We start from the raw sequence: 23,165 nt of genomic DNA, 5'->3' as shown, positions 1-23,165 counted from the left end.
GACCAGATTCCATGTTTAGAATTAGTGATCTGTCATTTTTCTGCAGCTGATACTATTAAGGTTTCCTTTCATTTTCATCAGAATATAAAAGTCAGTGGCTTGAATGCTAATCATTTTGTTGTTTGTATCTACAGTAGCAGGTCCTTTAGCCTCTGGCTACTTTTGCTTGTGCTTTAAACCCAAAAAAACTATCTTTCAGCTGTCAGGTTGTATTGTTTCTCCATTCCTCCTGGCTTTCTACAAACAGAAACTGCTTTGATGAATTTCTGTGGCTCACTCCAGAGAGCTGTAGACAAATGGGAGGTTTATTGGATTCTTGCTGTGCATCTGTTCAGGCTTTTAGTGCTTCTGCTAGCTCATCTGATCTCTCTAGAATTGTAAAGTCAAGTCCAAATAGTTAAGAATTTACTGTAGCACTTTGGAATAAAGAATGAGGATGCTCAAGTTTAATGTGGGTGAAAGCAGAATTTCTCACTTCTTAAAATTATATAGTCATCCATAAAGATATTCTACTGAGACAGTTACCTAAAGCAGAACTTGATTTGTTTAAAAAATATAACACTGATAGAGTGGAAGCATTTTACCTGAAATTTCAGCCCCTGGACTTGATCAGTTGTACATGTACTGAATTCTGGTTGATCATGTCCCTCTCTGCTTTGCTGCAAGTGAGCTCTGACAGGGTCTGTAACATCAGGTTTGTCAGCTCCAACACAAGTGGCTTCACATTTATCATCTGATGCTGCTTTGTATCTTTGTTCTTCTGATGCTGCAAAGCCTTCCTGTAGGACAGAAAACAAATCCCTCAGAAGTCTGGTCTAAAAAAAGCATCAGTGTCTTTGTTAACTGCTGCTTTGCTGGCTGTACCTGTGCCTCACATAGCTATAATACTGGTCTATTTTCTGTGCTAGTACAAACTTTACTGTTGAAACACACAATTGGACAGCAAGACCAAAGGATTTTCAGAAGCTGCTAGGCTTTGATTAAAAACTTTTCTACTTCAGAAGTCAGGAGGATTTTGTTGACTGCAGTGAGGGGACATCAGCCCCCAGAGAGTACCTCTGGGAATCCTGTCCTCTCACTCCACTTGAGTGCTGCAAGCCACTTCTGATGCAGCCTGCAGCATGTGATAAAACTGCTTCAGCTATCTCAGAGTAGCAATGGATCTTCTGGGTTTAAAGTCACCACGGGGCTATTTTATAGGAATAAAATTCTGTCATCATACCCTGTATTGCCACATTGCATCCACTGCTGTGATTCATGCTGCTGCTTTGGGGCTGGAATGAAACAATTCTGCTTTCTTATTAGTTTTACCAAAAGGCAACTCATGTCACTTCAGAGCACAGCTCTGACACTGCTTACATAGAGCATGCCTGCCTGGAGCTCCACACTGGCCTGAAAATTCCTAGGAAACCAATTACAAAGGTGTGTGGTTATGTAACTGTGATGATTTAACCAATAAAGTAGAATAGAACTAGAAAGTAGGAACCATACAGTTGATAAGTTGGCATCTGCTTAAAATGAATGAGTACAATTGTGAGAATACAAGATGTATTCCTGTATATTCTCTGTTCACCAAGACATGTTATTAATGGATACATCTCTAAACATGCAAGCTTAGAAAATTTGAAGTTTTACTTTGCAGTCAGCTCACCGTAGATACATGAAGGTACAGAGAAGCTAATACTTGATTTCATGAATATAATTTATTAATTCTACCCTGATGCTCTTGTGCAGAGCACTGTTTCTGTTCATCCTGACATCCTCTTTCATCTTCCCTTTCTTCCAGTAAGTTTTTTCTTTCTTATTTCTCTCTTTGCTTTTTTTAGTATTCATGTTCTGATTTTTTTTCAAGTTTTTCTAAAGCATGAGGGAAACCAGGCCTAAAAACCAGGGTAGTGGTGTTGTTCCTAGCTGTGACACAGTTTGCTTACTCTGTATCCCCCAGCTTCACAGCAGGAATCTGCTGTTTAAACTGCTTGCCTCTAGTGAGGGAGAGTAGAAACTCAGCAAAGACTGTTTACCAAAGAATCTGCTTTTATCTCTCAGAGGCAGAAATCGTGACTATCACAGTTTGATAGGCAGAGCTCAGCACCTTTCCATGGATTTAACACAGGACTTCTTTGGGTAGATGTCAATGGGCATTTGGCAGGTTTCTGAATTGAAATCTGCATTATTGAATGCACACATGGCTACTGACATTTGTTTCCATTTTACCACGTAGCTCCAGCCCTTCCTTAAGGCTTGGGGATTTTTGCTTTGGTTTCATTAGTGGAGAACTTTCCTACCTATTACAAAACTGGTGGATGGCCTCAGGAAGCAGTTAGAAACAATGTCTTTTACTTGCCAAGTTCCAAACCATTTATAAGAATATTTTTTCCATCCAAACCAACCTCCTGCTTAAATAACCACAGAGTTAATACAGATTACCTTACCCTCAATGATGGCTTGAAATCTTGGTCTCTTAGGATTGTTTTCAGTGTGAGTTGCCCTCTGGGAGTCTGTTCAGTGGTTTCAAACACTGCACTCTGCTGAGCTGGGGCCACATTGGACATGTCCCCAGTGGAGATGGCTTTGGATTCCAGCTGGCCCTTTGTGCAACTTCCAGGTCCTGGGAAGGAGTAAAATTGTGTCTGAAAGTGAAACCAGAACTGAAATAGAGAAACATTCATTTCAGAAGAGAGAAAAATGCCCTTTAGGTCTGAAAGGAATTCTTTCAGGTTATTCTGAATGGGTGAGCTATGCAGGTTAATGAAGATGTTAGCATCATAAAAGGCATAGGAAAATGACAGGAAACTGAGAGGAATATCTATGCTTCCAAATGAAATTAATTGTTCTGGTAGTTTTCCATGGGATGAGTGGCCAAAAGAAGAGCCAGATGAGTCAGCAGAAACACTGGGCAGGGGGAAGAATTGTATCAGAGTCTGATAAGCAAATTTACAGTATTAGTACCAATAACCAGCAAGCAAAGTGACTGCCCTCCCAGAAGACTTTTGGGTTTGTTCCCTCTGACAGCTGGTTTCCTGTGGGGTTGTTTGAAGGTACCTGAATTACTGGAATGGGACTTGTGGTGGCTTCTTTTCCAGTATTCCCCCTCAGGTCTTGCAGAATTCTTTAGCCTGGGCTTTTCAATACAGCTGGAGCCTGTGATAACAGCACTGTCCCCCCCAGTACCCTTAGTGGGGGATGGCTTCAGGTCCCTCTCTGAACCAGAAGAGGAAGAAGATGTTGCCACAGCTGCAGCCTCTCCTTGTTTTGTGCCTTTCAGCTCTAGAAGGCCTGGAGAGAGCTCACTGCTGGACTCTGCCTCTTCAGCTTTGTCCTGAAAGACCAGAGACCTGGAGGGAAGAGGCCACCAGGCAGCAGCACAGGGATGGCAGCAGCAGATGCACCTTACCCAGGCTGATGGACAGCAGATACCACCAGCACAGTGGTGGTGGGAATGTGGCCAGCAGGGAGAGCAGAGCAAGCAGTGCTTGGCAAGGCTACATATAGCGCAAACAGGAATCAGGGCTGCCTTGGGACTGCAGGGAAAAATACAAGAGTTAGAGTCCTGGCTTGGTCTGGGCTTCACCCTGCTGGTGAAGGGCATGTGCATCATCTCCACAATCCTCTCCCACAGGCTGGGAGGGATCCACAGAGCCACACCACGAGGGAGTTTCACTTGCTTGTCATTCCAGAACTGGACTTAATTTCTTCATCTTCTGAGGCTGTTAAGAGAAACAGCAAGCAGCCTTAAGCAGCTGCCCTGCCTGGGCAGTGCACACAGACAGATCAGGCTTTGCAGCTTTATGCACTTTCTACTCTTGTCAAGAGGCAGGATCAACTCTTGCCCTTCTCTAACACCTCACCACAGTGTCACAGAGGTGAGTGGGCAGCCTGGACACCATCACTAAAACAAGAGGCCTGGCAGCATCTTTCCTCCCAATCTGTCATCAGAGGAACAAGAAAACAGTCCAGTTTTACATGAACTAGAAAACAGAAGATGACAGTAATTTCTGTTGCTGCTGCCAAATTTAGCAGTACTGCTCTGAGAATAGTATTTTGGTAAGTCAATGGAGCTTGACTGTCAGACACAGGAAAAATGAATGAGCTGCTGAAATCTCCTACGTCTGGCTGATAAAATCACCCCCAGATGTACCATTTGGTACAAATGTGAGCATTTAAGCTCAGATGAATGCTTCCTGGAAGTTGTATCTGTCATGAAAAGGCCACAGTCCTGCACATGGCAGCCACAGCCTTGTCCCAGCTACACCCAGGCACACAGATGATGACATTTTTATGGGTCACAACTTCCTTAGGGTCACACTGGTGAGGTTACACACAGATATCCATCAGCTCCTGCAAGCTTAGAGCAACACTGAGCTGCAGTCTGTGCTCTGTTGTTTATCTGGCAGCAGCACCCTGACAGGAGTTTATCCTCACTGGTGTGCCAGAGGAACTAGAGAAGGAAGAGAGCAGCACTTACCTCGTAAGGGATCCCTTGTCTCAATGCCTCTGAGGACAGTTCCTGGGCCATACCTGGCCCTATCTGGCTCCCAGGGTGCCAGCACTCTGTCTCCAGGGAGCAAGGAGTGCTTCATCCCATTCACATATTCCAGGATGTCACCCTGTGCTGTTTTTTGCACACACACTGGATGCCTTCCATGTGACACAAGTGGTTTGGCAAACTCTACCAGGAACATGCCTCTTTCACTCTGTTAGCAGGAACAAAATAACAATTCCACTGAAAAGCACTCCATAATGTGCCAGGTAATGCAACATTTGCTGGGAGACCATCCTGTGCCTATATGACTAGGGCAAAACAAGCCTGAACAGCAGCTAGAGTGTGTGGTGTTAGTTCAGCACTGAGACAGCCCAAAAAAACTCCATGAGGCTCACCTGAAAGCAAGATGAGTGAAGCATATGCTCAGATTCACTGCCACTAGGATCTGTATTTTCTTTCCCAAGAGGAAAAGCTATAGACAAGTGTACTCCACAAACCATGCTGTGTGTGCAACTGAAACCATTCAGACCTGTTCATCACTCATGCCCAAGTCCTTCCTCATTACATACAACACTGGCTCTGCTTCTTGGGGGGTTGTTGAGAATTTTTATTTTCTTTTATATTAAGGCCTGCCAAGAGGCTTTCCATCAACAATGAGATGAGGTACTTCCCTGTTCTTGAGAAAGAACAGGCTGCTTTTTGTGTTAAGTTTGAAGTGCTAACAAACCAATGAATTAAAGCTTTCACTACCCTTTCAGGAAAGACCCTGAGCCTGGTCTGTGGCTGACTCAAGCTGGGCATGTGTACATAAAACACAAACCCTTTTCCTGTGCTGTTGGTGGTTCTGTGTCTACACACAACAGCAGCCCCTACACTGCTGGCAGCAGCACTGGGGCTGCCTCAGTGCCCACCACCAGCACAAGGCTGCTCAAGAACCTGTTGTCCTGGTGATCCGTTCTCTAATCTCATCAAAAACTGAACCAAAAACTGCTACACGGAACTCAGCTGGTGTGTGAGGACTGCTCCCTGTTACACATGCCCCCAGCTACCACACAGCAACCATCACTCACCTCTATCTCCTTTTTTACTGTACCAGGGTAATAAAATCCATCTTGTTCCCCTCTAGCCAGCACAGGCATGTTGCTGTCTGTGCCCCCTGACTCCCCCAGGCTCTTCCATGCTGGACCAGGGGAGGGGAGGCAGTGGTTGATCCACTGGCACCTCAAAGAAAAGAAAATGGGTCAGCCCTGAAAGAAATAGATTCTGCAGGTCATGAAAAAAATAATCTTGGATGGTTTAAGAACTGAACACTCCACCTCATTTTGTAGCACTCCCACAGGCCAAATAGTGTGGGAAGAAACAGAAAACTTGCTTGTGCTGGGATAATTCCTGGATCTTGGGAAAAACACATCAGTGCCCAATTTTACTCAAATTTCTTTGCTTTGGGGCTTACAGGAAGTGAGCCAGGAACATGCTGGAACCCTGGACCAGCATCACTTGCACCAGCCCATTTGCTGTCTACCTGGCAAGACAATGCAACCCTTCAGATCAGGAGAAAAAAAATCCACCTGCAGCACAGAGCACAGCGTAGATGCACTCCAGAGTGCTGGAGCTGATGGTTTACACTGCAGCACTCAGGGAACAGCAAAGCAGAGAAGGAAACAACAAAGCTGCTGGTTGATGACAGCTTCTAGTTCAAATCTGGGAAAATAATTCCCTGTCACAAAGCATTAGCAACATTTCATGGAAGATGACTGCTAAGGCAAGATGCTTTTATTTATCCCAATAATATTACAGGAATGTTTCTTTTATAGGAGGCTTACTCAGGCTTTGCTCTTCATAATCTCCAAGGTAGCAAATAACTTTAGTTAATACATCTAAAAAAACTGCCAGTACAGGGGTGGGATAGCTCAAATGATGTTCAAGCTGCTAATTTATTAATCTGACACACCAGCCTGGTTTATCCTTTTAGATAGACAAAAAACAAATAACAGACTTAAACAGGAACTTGATTTTACCTCTGGGGGGCGAGGTGCTCAGCGACCCAGGCAGGGTACACAACAAAAGAACTCCTGCAGCAGGGATTAACTGTGGATATGACAGCGGAACATGAAAACTTGTCCAAAGCTGGCCTCACACTGCAATACCTGTGACCCCTGGGCAGGGATCCTTCCAAATGAGCCATACTTGGAAAAGCTGCTGCCCGCAGGACTCAGCTGTGACCTGTTGGAAGAAAAGAGACAACAACCAAGTGCTGGCCAGCGTACCTCAGGAACCCAGTAATTTTGACTAATTGTTTATTTTTGTTTAAAAACACTGAATTCAAAATTCAGACTGGCAGTTGGCCAGATGAGCCCACATGACTGACTTCAGTGATCTTCACTCACCCAAATCCTGGACAAAAGGCAGAAACATTCAAGGAAACTATAAATGCTGTCAAAATCCCCAGGAAAATATTAACTTTCACCTCCCTCCAACATTTGTTTCCCTCTTTGTTTCCAGCTCTCTTTTCTTATACATACATTCTTCCTTTAAAGCTTTCTTGTACACAGACTCAGCCAAACCTTCCCTGTTTTACAAGCTGAGATAGAAATTACAGCTGAAGTTGACAAGCTGAGTAAACGTGACAGGTTTTGAACTTGATGTTAGATTACATTTCCCTGTTATTTATTTATAATGATGTATTAAGAGGAAATATTTTGATCTTTCAGCTGCCCTGTCATGTTTTATTAACAGTAGGACTATGGCTTGCAACAAGAAAGAATGAGATGCTCAGATGTGACAAGTGATAACTATTCAGAGGCTGTCACAGTAAGATCAATGATGTGATGCTATCTCTGGTAATTTCAAAAGATGTAGTAGACAAGCTTCCATTAATCTTTTTCCTTTTAAATATTGCTTAGAAACACTTATGATAACATTTGCATGGAAACTCAACAACCTATAAAATTTAAATGCTTAAATTATTTTACAAAATGCAGTTTAAGCACCCATGTTTAGATGATATTTTATGTCTTATCTAAGAAATATGATCTGGAAGTCTTTTTTATGGAGACTCCCAGATAGATACATAATTTCAGATAACTAGTACAGCAAACCCAGCAAGAAGAGTGGATTAACTGCTACAAAATTCATATTTAAGTCAGGAAATCAGCACAATATATCCATTTATTTCATGACTGCACAAACTGCTGTTATAAACCAGAACAAGATGGAATCAGTAATACTTTGCAAAGAAAGGCAACTACCACTTCTACATTAAAGCGCATTTTAACACCCCCATTTGTACACACAACAGTGCACTGACAGAGACACAGCAGTATTTCAGACTTACCTGCTATTGGTAACAATACACCATTTGGATTTGGTCTGAATGCAGAAATGTCACCCTTTTTCCTGTTGGACACAGGGAGCCTTTTGCTGCCAGTGTTTCCCAGTTGCTAAGGAGGTTGCCACAGCTGTTACTCCCAGGATTGGACATCCTGACCTGACTGGTTAAAACCCAGCAGAACATGACTTCAGAGAGGACCATTTGACTGCCACACATTTGCTCAATTTTCAATTCCCCATGGATCTCCTGCACCACAGGGAAGGAATTTTAAGAGAGCTCAGTGTCCTCTAGGCTTCCACCTATGATTGCAGGGCAAAAACCAGCATCAAAGTTACAGTTCAGGTTAAGGAAAATTTTTTAAAAAGCTTACCACCACAGGGTGTGACAAATCAACATGTTTGAAATGTGCACAGAAAGGTTTAAGCTGAGACAAACCAAGGTCAAACCACTTTATGACTTTCTCCTTTCACAGTACCAAGTGCCTATCAAAAATATGTCATATTATAATGCAGAAACCTACCTGTTAATCTCAGCTGAGAGCCCTAATTTTCACATCCTCCTTAAAAGAAAGACCAAGAGTTGACATTTGTTGGTTTTTTTGTTTGGTTAGTTTTGTTTGTGGTTTTTGGGGGGGGAGGAGGTGTTTGGAATACTTAATTGCCTTTTTTTAAGGCATGTTTCAATTCACTGCTATAAAACCAATGTAACAGGGTGGGATAACTGCAGTTAGGGAGAAGGATACATCACTTGGGAAGTCTGTAACCATTTTTTTGTACATTCTGCTGCACAGACAGCCTACAAGCTCTCATGCTGTCAGCAGAATTATTTAGTATCAATGATTCCCTTACACAGAGGAAATATTAAGACATTTTATTGGTTATGAGCTCAACTCCCTTCACCATCTTCACACAGTTCTATTTTATAACACTTAACTGAAACCATCAGCAGGACAGAGGAACAGACTGGGAGGTTGGGGAAGACCACTCCAGACCTCAACCATTATCAGTCAAAGTAAAAAAAAATTTCTATTGCAGGTTATTTTCATGCTGATGGCCAAAACCTTGCCAGGCCTCTTTATACTGTGTATTTTATAAGCAGTCCTAGTAATTTTTAAGGGCACTGACATCTGTATAAGAATCCAATTTTCAATAGAAATTATGCAATGCCAAAAAGTTTTTTCAATGTGATTAAAATATTCACTAATAAGAAAATGATGGAGCAGCACTCACAAAACTTTATGCTCTCCTATGTTCAGTAACTGTGCTTCAGAGAGCTCCTACCCTACTCTGTTTTTCTGTTTTAAACTAAATTATCCTTTCTTTTGGCATCTAACAACCCTCCTTGGAACCTTTAAAAAGGCACTTTAAAAGAAACACTGGCAATTAGAGTGAATATTTTAAGAAAGTGCATGTGAGATTAAACCAATAACATAACAGAAAATGAGAATCTCAGTCCCACAAGTAGAGAGATTTTATTTTAAATCATGCAGGTTGTGATGATACATACAGTTACTTCACACATATAGGTGTCACATTTTTAGCTTGGTGACAAATTTAGAAACCCGTTCTGATTTTCATGAATTAACTTAAGTCATTCAGCTGAGATTTTCCCAGTTGTCCCTCTCATATCTAAGTGTAGTAACTATCTGCAACGTTCAAGCTCTTGTGTGGGCTGCTAGTGACGTGTGCCACGATCTGCTCCCAAGAAGTGCCAGAACACACACGTCATTGACACAGTGGCTACTACATTCCCAGACAGGATACCTTGGGCCGGCTTTGGAACACTTCAGATCGTCTCCAAAAACTGGGCTGGTTTGTTAGTGCCTTTAGGTGCTTGGTTTGGCTCTGTGACACCTTTTCCTGCCACCCCAGAGTCAGTGCACAGCACAGACTGGAGGTCCCTGATGTATTTTATGGCAGCACGCAGGGTCTCCACTTTGCTGAGCCGTTTCTCCAAGTACTCCTTGGGCAGGTGGTGCCTCAGCTTGGCATAGCCTTCATTGACACACTTAACACGCTGCCTTTCCCTCTCATTCCTCTTCCTGATGAAAGCTGAGCCACAGGAGTACTCACTTTTGTGGAGACTGGAATGGGGCACTTGGTAGGGAAAGGGGCAGGGCTCGCTGTAGAAGGTCTCTGTGATGAGATGCTCTGGCATGAAAGGCAGGAATGCCAGATCTTCGGCCAAAGGGACCTGGTTTGGTGCTTCTGGGTACACATGAAATGTGACCAGTGGGTCTGCACAGAAAGGCCTTGCCAGCTGGATGTGCTGAGCCTCAGCACAGATGAGGTTACAGTAGCTTTTGCCATCCATCAGGTTCTGCATTTAGCCTGGAAACACATAATTACAGAGTACTTTAAACAACTCACACTGAACAGTATAAAAAACTCACCTGGACTTACCAACTCGAGGCCTTGCTGACATTTTCCAGAAGAGATTTTTTTAATACATTTGTGACATTTCAGAATGATGCTGGAAGAACAGGTAGAACAAAACAACATCCCATTTGAAAAGTACAAGAAAGTGCAAGTCAGTCACATTAATTAAATGAATACACAACAGATATTACTATAAAGCCACTAAAATTTCCTAAAGGAAAGAGCAAGCACCCTCTGTTCACCTCAGCTTTAGAAATTAAGAGACTCTACCTACATGCATTCCACATAGGTCTAGCTTGCTCCAAATCCACAAAAACTTACAGACAACAAATAAAGCAGGCCAACATCTGAGGCATTCTCCCTACTCCCTTCCCCCCCTGAAAAAAGCTAAATCTACAATTCCAGTAAAAGACTCTCTATTCGTACCAAAGAGCTTTCAAGGATAAATTATTTTTCTCTCAATTCACGGAAAACCTGTGCAGAGAATGGATTTCAATCTTAATTCCATGTCAGTCAGGTATGACATCCACTCATACAAAGATTTACCAGAAGTTTAGAGACAAGAGAATTTCCACTAAATCTAACACCTCCTTGGGTCCTCCCATTCCTTCTCCACCTACCTGCAGATTAAACACAGACATGAAATTCTAAAAACAATCCTACAGCTAGAAATTAAATATTAAATATGTCATATTTATGAAATGAACACTTTATTAAAGGAAAAATGCATGTCCTAATAATGCAAAGAAGGGATGGCACACAGCTGTTGGGGCCCTGCTGGGAACCTGTACGTCAGACTGGCCCACCCTCACTCCCCCTCTTCAGAGCAGCATTACAGCAGGTCTAACCACACAAATCACCCTGACACATTTACCACACAGATACTCTTGCAGTGGATTATAAGAAGCTGCATTATGGTGCCTTCCCAATATCATTATTCCAACAGCTAAACATCAGCCTAACTGCTGAGGATGTAATAACTGTTACCTAACAGCTTCTTTAAATACCTTTTAAATAACCAGGTAATTTTTAAAGAATCACTGTGAGCCACCCTCACAGATTGCAACCAATACTTGCCTACACAGAATTGATCCAAAAATGCTCTTACTCACCATCTACTTGTACATCCATACATTGCTGTCCAAAGCACTTAGATTCTATTGCACCCTCTAAAATGGAAACCACAGCTGAACATTAAACTAGATTACCAGAACCTGCTGGATTCCATACTCACAGAAATCTGACAAAGCTTCAGATGTTCCAATCACAACTTCATAACACAAACCCTTCACAAGGATATGGGGATAACGTAATATTTTCTAATAACTTCATACCTGCCACATTTACACAGAGAATATTTACATGGTATGGACCTATTCTCACAACATATTCTATGAAAATGCCTCAGTATGCAGAGTTGTCTCTTTTTTAATGCACATAGATTTCACAACAGAAACCCTGTGAGTGAAGAATTCATTTATAGCTGTTAGGCATGAGTGGGAGTCCCATGCATCTTAAACAGGTACTTCTGTAGGTAGGCTAACAGCATGAACACACATCCATTTCACATTATTATGCATGCAAAAAACTCACATATTTTTACACATGTGAATATACACTCCTCATAAAATGAAAATAGTAGACAGTCAACTTTCCCTTTTCTACTTATAAGATTGGCTTATTGCCTAAAAACTTTCTGCTGCTAACAACTTTAAAACACTGAGGAAGAGAAGTCTGCTACATAGCAAAAAAAAAAAATTATGGCACAACATCACTCCAGAGAAGAAACCAAAACCAACACAACCCCTCAAGAAGAGATACTTGCAGTATTTGTTATTTGTTGCTTAGTACTGACACTTCTGCTGTGTAACAAGGTTACATAAAACAGTTACCTGCTGCCTCAACACCTGCACAAAGTGTTAGGAACATTTTCCCCTTAGACTGGAGACTCACCAATCTTCAGACGAAAGTAAAATCCAGGGAAACACGATGTGCTGTTTGAAGAACGATGAATATCTGAAAATATCTGAATGACATATTAAAAAAAAGAATGTTCATGTTCCATTTTTCTTACACCTTATTAAATAAGAGATCACATTAAACAGGATTCATTAAAAAGCTATGAAAACACTTAGTAAATGGCTGGTAGAAGTGATTTACAAGAACATTGATATTCAGTGAAGATCTGTGGCTAGATACAGCAACATGCAAGTCTCTTACCTGAATTATGTAGCTTGTTCCACTGAGTCAATGACTGCTGCAATTTATAGTCAATTGACAACATGCAAAGTAGCTTACAGTTAGATCTGCTCATTTCTGGTTGGGCTTTTCCACCCACACCACAGCTATGATGGCAACAAAACTTGGCATTAAGGGCTAGAAATTTTGAAACTGCTATTGAACACATCCAGATTACCTGAAAAAGTAATCAGGAATGTGGTTTGTTCACTTCCTGCTTGCCTTCTGCTGCACACTACTACAGTATAGTAATGAAAATACAAAGTAGAATTTTCATTTATTGGCATTTTGTACTCTAATATCTAAATAGAACAATTGGCTAGAATTTAGGTAAATATCCACCATCAAGGCATAAGCAAACTAATTTCCATAGCTTCATTTTAAACACAGAAAAACAGCATTTATTTAGAAATTTGTGATGGATTTCTCTCCACTATAGGTGAGGATACATATTATTTGCCAGCTTAATGCCTTTAAATTTAATCATTATACCTGTAATTTTGGCAAATTCTTTTAGTGTTGAGTAACACCATATAAAAGGTGAATATATATAAGAGAGAAGATTTGAGTGAGCCAACAGCAAGAGCACAAGTTTTGCTTAAAAAGAGAAACAGTACAGATCTATAATGCAATGTATACATGTACTTAGATGTTACATACATCAGTATATAGCTGTTCAATTGTACAGATGCAATAAAATAGGACACCTATATTTAAAATTCCACATTTTACAGGATTGACACTTAGGGCTATCTCATGGTTTGGTCCTTCTATCAATCAAAGCATAACCACACACAAAAATCCAAACCTAAACCATTTTAGCTTAAATCTGTAAGATCAGAAATACTTTTACTAGCAAAAGATGGACATATATTCAGTCCTGCTTCTTGTGACTGTCACCCATCAAGGAAAGAAAGCTTCACCTTCTGCTGCCCCTGTGTGAGCCACAGCACTGTATCCAACTTCCCCCTTCCCACACCAGCTTCAGGCTGCCAGGAAAGGCAGCCAAGAGGTAGAACAACTCCCAGGACTGGGATACTCAACAATCAAGGCATGTATTCCACAAACAAATTGCATTCTCTTTCTTTAGTAGACACCAAGTGTCATAAACAGTAACCAGGCAGCACCAACTGATCAAGTCCCCACTCACTGGGACAATGTTCAACACAAAAACTGAACCCAAGCCTGATTTTTTTTTTTTTTTTTGACCCTGCAATCCTTGTGCATTTTTTTTTCAATTTAAAGCAAGAATCCTGTGAATCCACCAGTTCACCACCTGTGTTAAATCACTCCAGGTTAACTCAGTTTTGGAAGTCTAGAGGACTGGCATGAAAACAAAGCTCTTGTCCCTGGCCATCCCTAGGCAAGCCAAACCTGCCCCCAGAAACAGAGTATTCTTCCACGGACCACCTCCTTCCACACTGAACTGAAAACTGTCACACAATAATGCAACTACATATGCACAGCTACATCTGAGTCAGGGATTAAAAACTTCTTTCAATTAACAATTTGATGAGCCTTTCTTTACCTAATCACTGAACAAGTGCACATTTCTACTCTGAAGCGTGTTTAGAGGAGTACTTTTATAGATGGAATTTACATGCAGCATAATGAGGGAGAAAAATGATGACAAACTGATAATGCAGATCCATTTTTCAAAAATCAGTTTTATCTTTAATTGTTACATTCCAAAGGGGATATATGAAAGTTAGTCATCCAGCAACTGTATAACCTCTGAAGAGAGATGAATACAGAGTCACAGATAAAAAAATACACCTAACTCTCAAGATGACAGGTGCTAGAGAAAGTATGTGCCTTACACCATCAATCCAGACAAATGCAGGAAGATTTTTATAATAAATATTTCATCATATACTAACTCCTGAGACTTTACCCATGAAAAGAAAGGGAAAGATTTTATAAGAGCTATCTTACACCTACAATATATTAAGCTGTTAAAGCAAAATAGAACAAAATGTCAACACTGTCTTGAATGTGCACTGCATTTGAATTTATCTACATCACAGTACTTGAAATATGCAGCTCCAGGAGTCAGTGTCCACTTATATTTTGCCTCAAGTCTGCAGACATCACTTGCCATACAAGCATCTTGAAAGTACGAGTGCAAGAAACCAAATGAACACAGCCAGCAGGGTTTCATTCTCTGAGACCAAAACTACACTGCAAGACTTCGATTTCCAGTACCTAGCATCAATCAACAGAAAATCCAAGTATATTTACAAAAGCTCTTTACATAAAGTGATTAGTGAGTTGTAAGTTATTACTGTGTTCCCAGGTACTTTTTAACCACATAAATAGTAGAGAGAAATATATAGTTAAAAACCACCATAAAGTCACAACTGTAAATAATGTACCACAGTGGCAACCCAAGGTATCTTAGGGTTTGTTTTCTTTTCAGTTTTGTTAGTAAAAGCCATTTGAAAACATAAAGATTTAAGCTTTTGGTTAACTAATCTGTTTAAACTCCTTCCACTCCAGTACATCCCTTCATAGCTCAAATACTTCTTAAATTTGTTTTGTTTTTAAATCAATAACAAATCATTCAAGAAAACTCCTCTGAATTGGCAGGATCAGGAAGACTTCTGTCAGCTCTTTGCACTAGTCCACACGCCTGGAGCTCCTCCCTGAGCCCCCTTAGCTGAGCACCACGTGCCGGTCGAAGACGGACTTGCGCTGCTCCTGCACCTGCAGCTTCCAGCGCTGCTGCGCGTACTCCACCTTGTTGAGCACGTTGGCGCGGCTGCGCGAGCGCGCCAGCACGTCGTGCGCGTTGGCGAAGGGCTGCTGGTCCTGCAAGGGCAAAACACCACCATCACTGCTACAGCTTCCAGCCCTGCTGGCTTGGAACACTCCACAGCATCTGGGGGCTGGTTTGGTTTGGTCTTTCTTTAAGGTAAAGGAGATGTCCCAACAAGCTGGCCAGTAACGATGACCAAGCAGGTTTTTGAGTTGTTGGAACTGTACTTCGATTTCTCATTGGCAGGAACTTCCACAGATTTCCCAAACAGACCACACTTCACTGTACTGTCCATTACCTGCTGCCCAGGATCACAGCAGTCTTGCATCCATTTGTAACCCAGAGCAGACCCAGGCAGCCCCATGACTGCGGTGAATCCACAACTGAATTTGCGTCGGTTCCCTGCCAGCTCCTGGCCATGTCCTGCCAGGCAGTTCAGGATGTTCACACACAGCTTCTATATCAAACACAGTCTGGTGTTTACCAAACTAAGCCTATTGTGCTGACCTGTCTGAAAGCACAGTGTCAATACAGCTGTTTAAGTGACACAGCTCAACAAGGAGCCATTGCTTGTTTAACGTCTACTCTCTCTGTTTTCTAACAGTACCTGCAAGGCTTCATTTTCTGCTAGCAAAAATAGTCAAGTTATAAGCAGTAAGAGTTGGAACTGAACATCTTATTTGGCTATTAAAATGTTTGGACAAAGTCATGCTGCTAAAGCTACATCAGAAAGCATCTTACACATAATGAAAAATAACATAATTATGTCCTATATTAAATAACTGTCTTTTTGTATCCCTACGTTTCACATCCCTTTTTTTTCCAGAACATTTTTGAAGACATTCCTATTAATGGATACTTTCTAATATTACTGTGCAGAGCAGCTCAATGACAACTGTAAGCTGTACACAGATTATTAATGATACCTATTGAAATGATTGCTCTGAGTCCCAAAGCCACAGTGAGCTTTAAAAAAATATTCCTATAGAGAACAGACAAGCCCTGATCAAAAGAGCTATCATCTCACAAAAAAAAATTGCATATACCTAGAATGGCATTTAACAGGAGACAGATCACTTCATTCACAGGGAAAAAAAAAAGTCATAATAGCAACACATGGTTTGCTACTGTAAAACACATGGTGGGAGAACACAGGACAGTCTACATGGTACTGGCCTTCCTGGCAAACAACATTCTCAGCTCCAAAGCTAGATACTGTCAATTTCTATGTAGACAGTAAAGGGAAAAAAGAATTTAAGAGGAAAGAGGACTACAGAAGTGGCTTACACTCATCATTTGCCACTGCCATCAATGGGCAACAACAAAGAATTAACACACTGCCTTGAAATTCAGCCACAAAATGCATGGATATGGTATTTTTGAAGTGTGACAAAAATATCTCAAGAACTTTCAAGAGGGAAGGCAAGAATGGGATAATTCATAAGGGACCTTAAATTATGTTATCTTCACAGAACAGTTACAGCAAAACATAACATAGGTTATGTTTTTGACTTTGAGGTAAATTCATTCTGCAGTTAACCTGAACTCTGCATTAGGACTTATTTCACTTCTTCCACCTACAGTCAAAAGACTAACTCACATATGGAGGCATTAAGATGCTTTATCTAAGCTAAATTTGTTTGAGATCTAGCATACAGCACAAGTTCACTTAATTCAAGCAGGAGCTAACCAATTTGCTATAAGAATGCACAAAGAGGAAGAGTCATTCAAATACTTCCTTTCAAAAAAACCAAACCAAACCAAACCAAACAAAAAACCAAAAAAAAAACCAAAAAAACAAAAAACCAACAACAAATACTCAACCCAAAATCCTCCTAGACGTGACTGGGAAAATCTTACTTTGTCAATACAAAGACAGTTTAAATATATCTACATGTAATACACAGGGAAGTTCAGAAACAGAGCAACAATCATTAGCCATCTTCACTTAAAAAGGTGTTTCTATTTGCTAAGGGGGTAATTCAGAATTCAAAATTCAGCATTTTCCTAGATAATAGCTTTTATCAGCTATGCTTTATGTACCCTGATTTCACAACAAAAGTAGGGGATTGTTACCCAGTGCTAGAGACTGGAAAGGCCAGTAATGACAGAAAATCCTGTCACTACTGGACTGCTCCCCTTTTCTCCCAAAAAAGCCTCTTCTGACCTGTTGGAATATACTGTCACATTTTGATTTCTGGCTGTAATACTAAGAAATTATTCATCATCCATTACTATTCTGCTTCATTATAGCAATTTCTTCTTGAAGTTTTAGAATCAAGAAACTGAAACTACAGAAGACGCAACCCCGTACTTTCTTTTTGTAGAGATCAATCTAAGCAGTAAACACTTCCCATAAAAATGATGCCTGGCAAGACTGGATCATTAACTCCTAAAAAGCTGTACTCCTGTATATTCTTACCTCCATTCCTACACTGTTTCTTCTCTGTGAAAACAATCTGTGTCTAGAGCTGGCATAACTGAAGCAGCTCTCACTGCTTTCCAGCCCAGTGAAAAATGAAAGAGTGGCTTCACAGGAATCATCAGACACCTTTCTTTTCCTCTCCCAGCAGGAAAAGCATTTACACTGCCTGGCAAAAAAGCTGCTCACCCCAAATAATTAATTATCAACCAACCATCCCAATTTCCATGCTAACCAAGTGCACAAACACTCTGATGGACTCACCCCAATGTCTTCATCACTTTGTATAAGCTGTGAGTGTCCAAGGAGGCGCCTCTTCAGGATGGGTTCCACCAGGGTAAGGTACACCATGTACAGAAGAAGCAGGCCCAAAATGGACAGGTATATGATGATTGTCACCTACATAATGCAAGCACAGTTTATGCCAAGATTGTGACATTTCCCCCCACTCTCACAACAAGCACCAAGGACCAAAACATGACTACAGCAAAGTTTGATCTTTGGTAGTGTCACCAAATGACTTAAAATCCAGAAAGAAAAGACTACAACATACTAGTAAAAGGATTTAGGGTAGCTTGAAGCAGTGAGACCTTGCAAAGAATCTTGGGCTATGCCTCTTTAAACAATTCAGTGTTACAACTCTCACTTCCACCAGGACAACTGTCCAGCCGGCCATTAAACAAATGACAAATCTGGGACATCCCCCACTGATCTCCCATTGTCTAGCAGAGACCTGAATTCAGTCACCAAGCAAAACAAAACACCAAACTTCTAAAATCCCAAAATAAAGTAGTCCCATGTTGTCAAAAACCAAAAGACATTCTGCAGTCTATTCACAACAGCCCAGGCCCCAATGGGACAAGAAAGTGAAGAGCACAGAACACATCTGTTAGTACAAAGATAAAGAAAATGTACAGTAAGAAAGTAAAGCAGCTGTGTAATGAGAGGCCCTCTGAAATAATAAGGAAAACAAAGGCCAAAGCTTGACAAGATGTCTTAGAACACTCAGAATTTTAGCAAGGTGTGAAGTCTGATCTCAAAAGTGGAGATTTTCAATAAAGGGTCTCTTCTTCAGCTAAAGTTTGATGCTATTGTTACTGCTCAAGATTGTAAACAGCTACTACAAAAAAGTTACATTTTAGGCTGCCTTAGAACAGTTTTCCTTTTAAAAACAGCATTTCTCTAAAAGACAACAGACATATTTACTAAACAGTTAAGTGTTTAATATATGCAACAGAATTACACTGCTTACCTTAATTGTGACTGAGCTTCTCTCCTCATATTTGCACTCACAACGTAAACAATAGGCTTCTACATCAGGTCCAGGGACAGGCATGGGCTCCACCACATGGAGACAATCACTGAGGAAACACAGAAACTGCCCAGTCAGTTTTGAGCTGGCTTTAACTGAGCTGTTCCACTCTGCTTCAGGGGCTGAGGAGCTCAGCTTGCTTAAGTTCAGTTGTTCTAAACTGCAGGTACAAATAAATCACTACAGCACAATTATGTCACTTAAATGAGAAATTCAGCTACTGACAAGCTGCTAAACAAGATTTAAGATCTTTCTAACTCAATACAATGTCTTCATTTTTCAGAGAAAGTATTAAAGCTCTTAGAAGAACAAGTCCAAGGATATGAATCCAGCATAAATGCATCATTTGACACTGACATCATGGATATAAGTAAATTCCAGCTACTAATTCCCCTTCTTTCTTCACCATACTCAGAAGAGCCTTATTCCATCCTTTCACTGTCTGAAGGGAGATTAGCCTCTCTCTTACACTTATGAATTGAATTTCTTTTTTCTTGTCATCACAAGGTACAGACATTGGAGAAATAAAAAAGGAAGTCAGATGGGTTGTTTCTCTAAGCACCAAGACAGTGAATAAAGAACATTCAGCTTTCAGCAAAAACATTTGACTTAAAAGATTACCAAAAGTAAGTCAGTCCTCTGTGGAAAAGTGTGATTGATAATATTATGGGCTCTCTATAGCAGAGCATTAAAACCCAGCTGCCATGAGACAACTGCTCCCAACAACAACTTAGATAATGCTGTCTTTTTGCTGACTCAGGCTGTTATTCAGAGCTCAGACCCCCAGGTCCCTGCAGAGCACTGACAGAACCAGGATCCTGTTTCACCTTTCTCCTGGTTACCTCAGTGCTGGCACAGGCAGCAGCAGGGAGTGAAACACAAGGCCTGAAGTGACAGCAGCAGCCTGGCACTCAACACTACTGGGCCAAATTACAGTGCTGCAAACACTCAGCCAGGCACCAGCTCATCTCTTGTGTCTTGGCTGTACTTCTTCTTTATAGCTGCAACTGCTGAGTGCCACCTCACAGCCTCTGGAGAGGAGTGGAAGGTTTATTTTTCTCATTTATGTGAAAACAGAACTACATTTTCCTCTGTGGAAGAATGCAGCATTCAAGCCACAAAAATCAAAAATACATGCCAGGCATAATCTGTGCAATTGCTGTTCCTGTGGCTGAAAGCTTGTGTCAATACACTGCCCAAGTACTGCAGAAATCTTGTATGTTGGTTAAGTGCAGTAGTAAGTCTCTTGATGAGAATATAAGAAATATTAATATCGGCATTTTTTCTTCTCCAAGTTGCTAGAAAGTGCAAAATCTACTGGACCCTCACAAAACTACAGAAACAACAGTTCCTAAATGATGGGATGGTTTTCAAGAGTAGAGCAGGCAAAGAAAATACTCCCAAGCCCCAGTTCCAGGTTTGTGCTCCCTTGCCTTTACACCATTCCAAGTCACTGAATTCCAAACACATCACTTTCTTCCCTTCTACTACTTCCAAGTCTAAATAAACAATTAAACATGCAAGCAAGCAAACGAAAACAGAAGACAGGGTAAAAACTACAGGGTTTAAGCCTTGTCCCTTGCTAGAGCAGAATTCTGGAGCACTTCTGAAAGAAAAGCTCCAGTAAGTTATGGAAATGCTCTGCTTTGTCCTGGCACCACCACAGGAGATCCATATGTAATCTCTACAGAACAAGGCTTTAAGCAGTAAGATTTATTATCATTTTGTATGTGCACACACTCACCAGTCTTTCTGTGAAACATTTTTGTTGTAAATATGGCCTGAGTGGTCCTTGTAAGGAGGGCAGATGCATTTACACCGGACATCCTCAGAGTTCTAAAAGTGAAGCAAACAAAGCAAACAATACACTTAGAACCCATTATCTTATTATGTAATTTATATTATCAGGGGTACAGAAGGCATTCTTCATATAAGACTTGAAATATTTAACACAAATAACTTGCAAGTATCTCTGAACGGTCTTACTCAGGACTTCCTGCAAGTTTAAGAACAAGAATTACTCCAGAATTACTAAGTGAGTAGAGCAATTTGTCAAGTAACACTACTGTTTGAGATAGAAACACATTCTTGAGGGGAAAAATGGAGTTAAACTCATTCCTCTTTCCAAGAAAAACCACACATGCTGATGTTGATTACTCAACTACTCAGCTTATGAGGACAGCTGCTTGTAAGATACAGTGATGAGCTTAAAAGGAATGAAAGAATGCTAAACTTATTTTAGCAAATAACAAGAGACAGAGGGTAAATGTGGCTTATCTAAAGTTCAGGGCAATTTCTAGTGGCATGACAAAAGAATGTGTGAACAAGAATTGGTAATGAACTCCTCTACTGAGCAGCCAAGTCAGAGTAACATTGAGCACAGGTCAGTTGGGAAATCCTGAATGCACTAGCACAGAATCACAGAAAGCCCTGGGTTGGAAGGGATCATCCAGTTCCAACCCCCCTGCCACAGGCAAGGCCAGCTTCCACTAGACCAGGCTGCTCAAAGCCCTGTCCAAGCTGGCATGGAACCCTGCCAGGCTCAGGGTACCCACAGCTTCTGGGCAGCCTGTGCCAGTGCCCCACCACTCCCACAGAGAAAACTTTCTTCCTGATATCCAGCCCAACCCTACCCTCTTTCAGTGTAAAACTTCGTCCTGACACAACTGCCCATGTAATCAGTTCTTCTCCATCTCTTTTACAGATTTCAGGTACTGGGAGGATTTCAGGTTCTGCAATTAGGTCACCTCTTCTCCAGACTAAACAATCCCAATTCCCTCAGCCTTTCCTCACAGCAGAGGTGCTCCAGCCCTGTGATCCCTGCCATGGCCTCCTCTGGACTGGCTCCACGTCCTTGCAGTGCTGGGGAGCCAGAGCCGGGGTGCAGCAGGGCAGGGGGGTCCCAGGAGAGCAGTGTAAATCCTCACCCCATGTACCACACCCCACACCATGTACCACACCCTACACCGAACCTGCTCTCCCCGCGGCGGGCTCCAACCGCTGATTACCATTAAAAAGGAAAAAATCCACAGGTGTTTGGGGAACAGTCAAACGCGGTGCTGTGACTGTAGAAGGCCCGGCGCCGCTGCCCGCCGCAGAGAGCCGCGGGACAGTCCCGGCTATGGGGGCAGCGGGGAGGGCCCGAGCGGAGCGCCCGCACCCAGCGCGGCTGAGCCGGGCAGCGAGCGGAGCTCGGGCCCACCCAGCCCCGGCAGCTCCATCGGCACTCGTAGCTTTGTGTGACGGTGTCCCCGGGCACCACGGCAAAGCGACAACAATGGCTACGAGCTTACCGGAAGCGCAGGAACCGGGGCCGGCGCCGAGGCCGCGCCGGCGGGCCCAGCTCCTCCGCCGAGCGGGGCAGGGCAGCTCCCGCACGAAACCACCGGCTCCGGCCTTCCCCTACGGCCGCCCGGGGCAGCAGTGGGGCCGGGAAGGCGGGAACACCCGCGGGAACCGAGCGCCCGGCGGGGGTGGCGGACGGAGGGAGGGCCCGGTACCGGGAGCACCACCGTGACCCGTCCTCCCCGCCCCGCTCACCTTGGCCTCGGCGCCCAGCCCCGCCAATGCGGCCAGCAGCAGCAGCGAGCAGAGGCGCGCCCCGCGGGCCGCCATATCGGGCCTCGGCGCTCTGTGGCCGCTTCACCGCCGCTTGTGGCCGCCGCGCCGCCGCCGGGCCCCCGCCGCCATCACTTCCGCCTGCCGCCGCCTCACGTGAGGCGCCGTCCGCGCCTGGCTGCGTCCCGCGGGAACGGCGGCGCCGCACGGTGGTTCCAGGCGCGGGCCGGCGGGGAAAAAAATATTCCTGGAATCGTGGAATCGTCAGGGATGGAACTTCCAAGGCCATCCGGTCCTTGCACCAAAGAGCACTGTAACCACTAAACCGTGTCACCCAGCGCCAGATCCAGAAACGGCTTGAACATCTCCAGGGATGGTGACTCCACCGCCTCCCTGGGCAAGCTGTTCCAATGACTGACCACGCTGACAGTGAAAGAATTTGTTCTAGTGTGTAATCTGAATATCGTCTAGTGTGTAATCTGAATATCGCTGTCTCAGCTTAAAGCCATTTCTTCGAGTCCTCTCACTGCAGGAGAGAGCAGCCCCCAGCTCACGGCAGCCTCCCCTCAGGCAGGCATGGGGAGCCATGAGCTCTGCCCTGAGCCTCCTCCAGGCCAAACAAACCCAGCTCCCTCAGCCACTCCTCATAAAACACATTTTCGAAGCCTCTCAGGAGCCTTGTTAC

The 23,165-nt window shown here is 42.7% G+C and overlaps 3 protein-coding genes across 4 annotated transcripts; all 3 read right to left on the bottom strand.

The window, feature by feature from the left end:
* Nucleotides 1–351: 351 nt before the first annotated feature.
* Nucleotides 352–7,638, bottom strand: C5H11orf16 (chromosome 5 C11orf16 homolog). Its single transcript, XM_030949049.1, is given in 8 exon segments — nucleotides 352–369; nucleotides 585–779; nucleotides 2,433–2,608; nucleotides 3,043–3,687; nucleotides 3,690–3,707; nucleotides 4,466–4,694; nucleotides 5,554–5,704; nucleotides 6,502–7,638. Coding segments are annotated over 8 exon segments (1,599 nt in total). The 5' UTR covers nucleotides 6,669–7,638.
* Nucleotides 7,639–9,260: 1,622 nt separating this feature from the next.
* Nucleotides 9,261–10,533, bottom strand: ASCL3 (achaete-scute family bHLH transcription factor 3). The gene has a single exon (XM_030950083.1). It carries the CDS (start codon nucleotides 10,137–10,139, stop codon nucleotides 9,600–9,602), a length of 540 nt encoding a protein of 179 aa, XP_030805943.1. The 5' UTR covers nucleotides 10,140–10,533; the 3' UTR covers nucleotides 9,261–9,599.
* A 3,546-nt stretch (nucleotides 10,534–14,079) lies between these two features.
* TMEM9B (TMEM9 domain family member B) lies at nucleotides 14,080–22,637 on the bottom strand. Of its 2 annotated transcripts, none has more exons than XM_030950081.1 (5): nucleotides 22,463–22,637; nucleotides 20,667–20,758; nucleotides 18,863–18,971; nucleotides 17,875–18,009; nucleotides 14,080–15,241 (listed from the first exon to the last, which is right to left on the bottom strand). In XM_030950081.1, exons 1-5 carry the CDS (start codon nucleotides 22,535–22,537, stop codon nucleotides 15,086–15,088), a joined length of 567 nt encoding a protein of 188 aa, XP_030805941.1. In that variant the 5' UTR covers nucleotides 22,538–22,637; the 3' UTR covers nucleotides 14,080–15,085. The 2 variants fall into 2 exon arrangements, with proteins under 2 accessions (XP_030805941.1, XP_030805942.1); XM_030950082.1 differs by lacking the exon at nucleotides 22,463–22,637 and adding an exon at nucleotides 22,216–22,331.
* Between the last annotated feature and the right edge of the window lie 528 nt (nucleotides 22,638–23,165).

Source organism: Camarhynchus parvulus, chromosome 5 (assembly GCF_901933205.1).
Source record: "Camarhynchus parvulus chromosome 5, STF_HiC, whole genome shotgun sequence".
NCBI classification, from domain to species: domain Eukaryota; kingdom Metazoa; phylum Chordata; class Aves; order Passeriformes; family Thraupidae; genus Camarhynchus; species Camarhynchus parvulus.
This window is presented reverse-complemented; position numbering and strand designations above follow the sequence as displayed.

What these genes read in the sequence shown, in the direction of transcription:
- ASCL3 (XM_030950083.1), bottom strand. Translation starts at nt 10,139, where the DNA reads ATGCAGAACCTGATGGATGGCAAAAGCTACTGTAACCTCATCTGTGCT.
- TMEM9B (XM_030950081.1), bottom strand. Translation starts at nt 22,537, where the DNA reads ATGGCGGCCCGCGGGGCGCGCCTCTGCTCGCTGCTGCTGCTGGCCGCA. An exon ending in GAAGCTCAGTCACAATTAAG is followed by an intron (nt 18,010 to 18,862) that starts GTAAGCAGTGTA and finishes TGCATTATGTAG; the next exon opens with GTGACAATCATCATATACCT. An exon ending in AAAGTGATGAAGACATTGGG is followed by an intron (nt 15,242 to 17,874) that starts GTGAGTCCATCA and finishes TTGCCCTTGCAG; the next exon opens with GACCAGCAGCCCTTCGCCAA.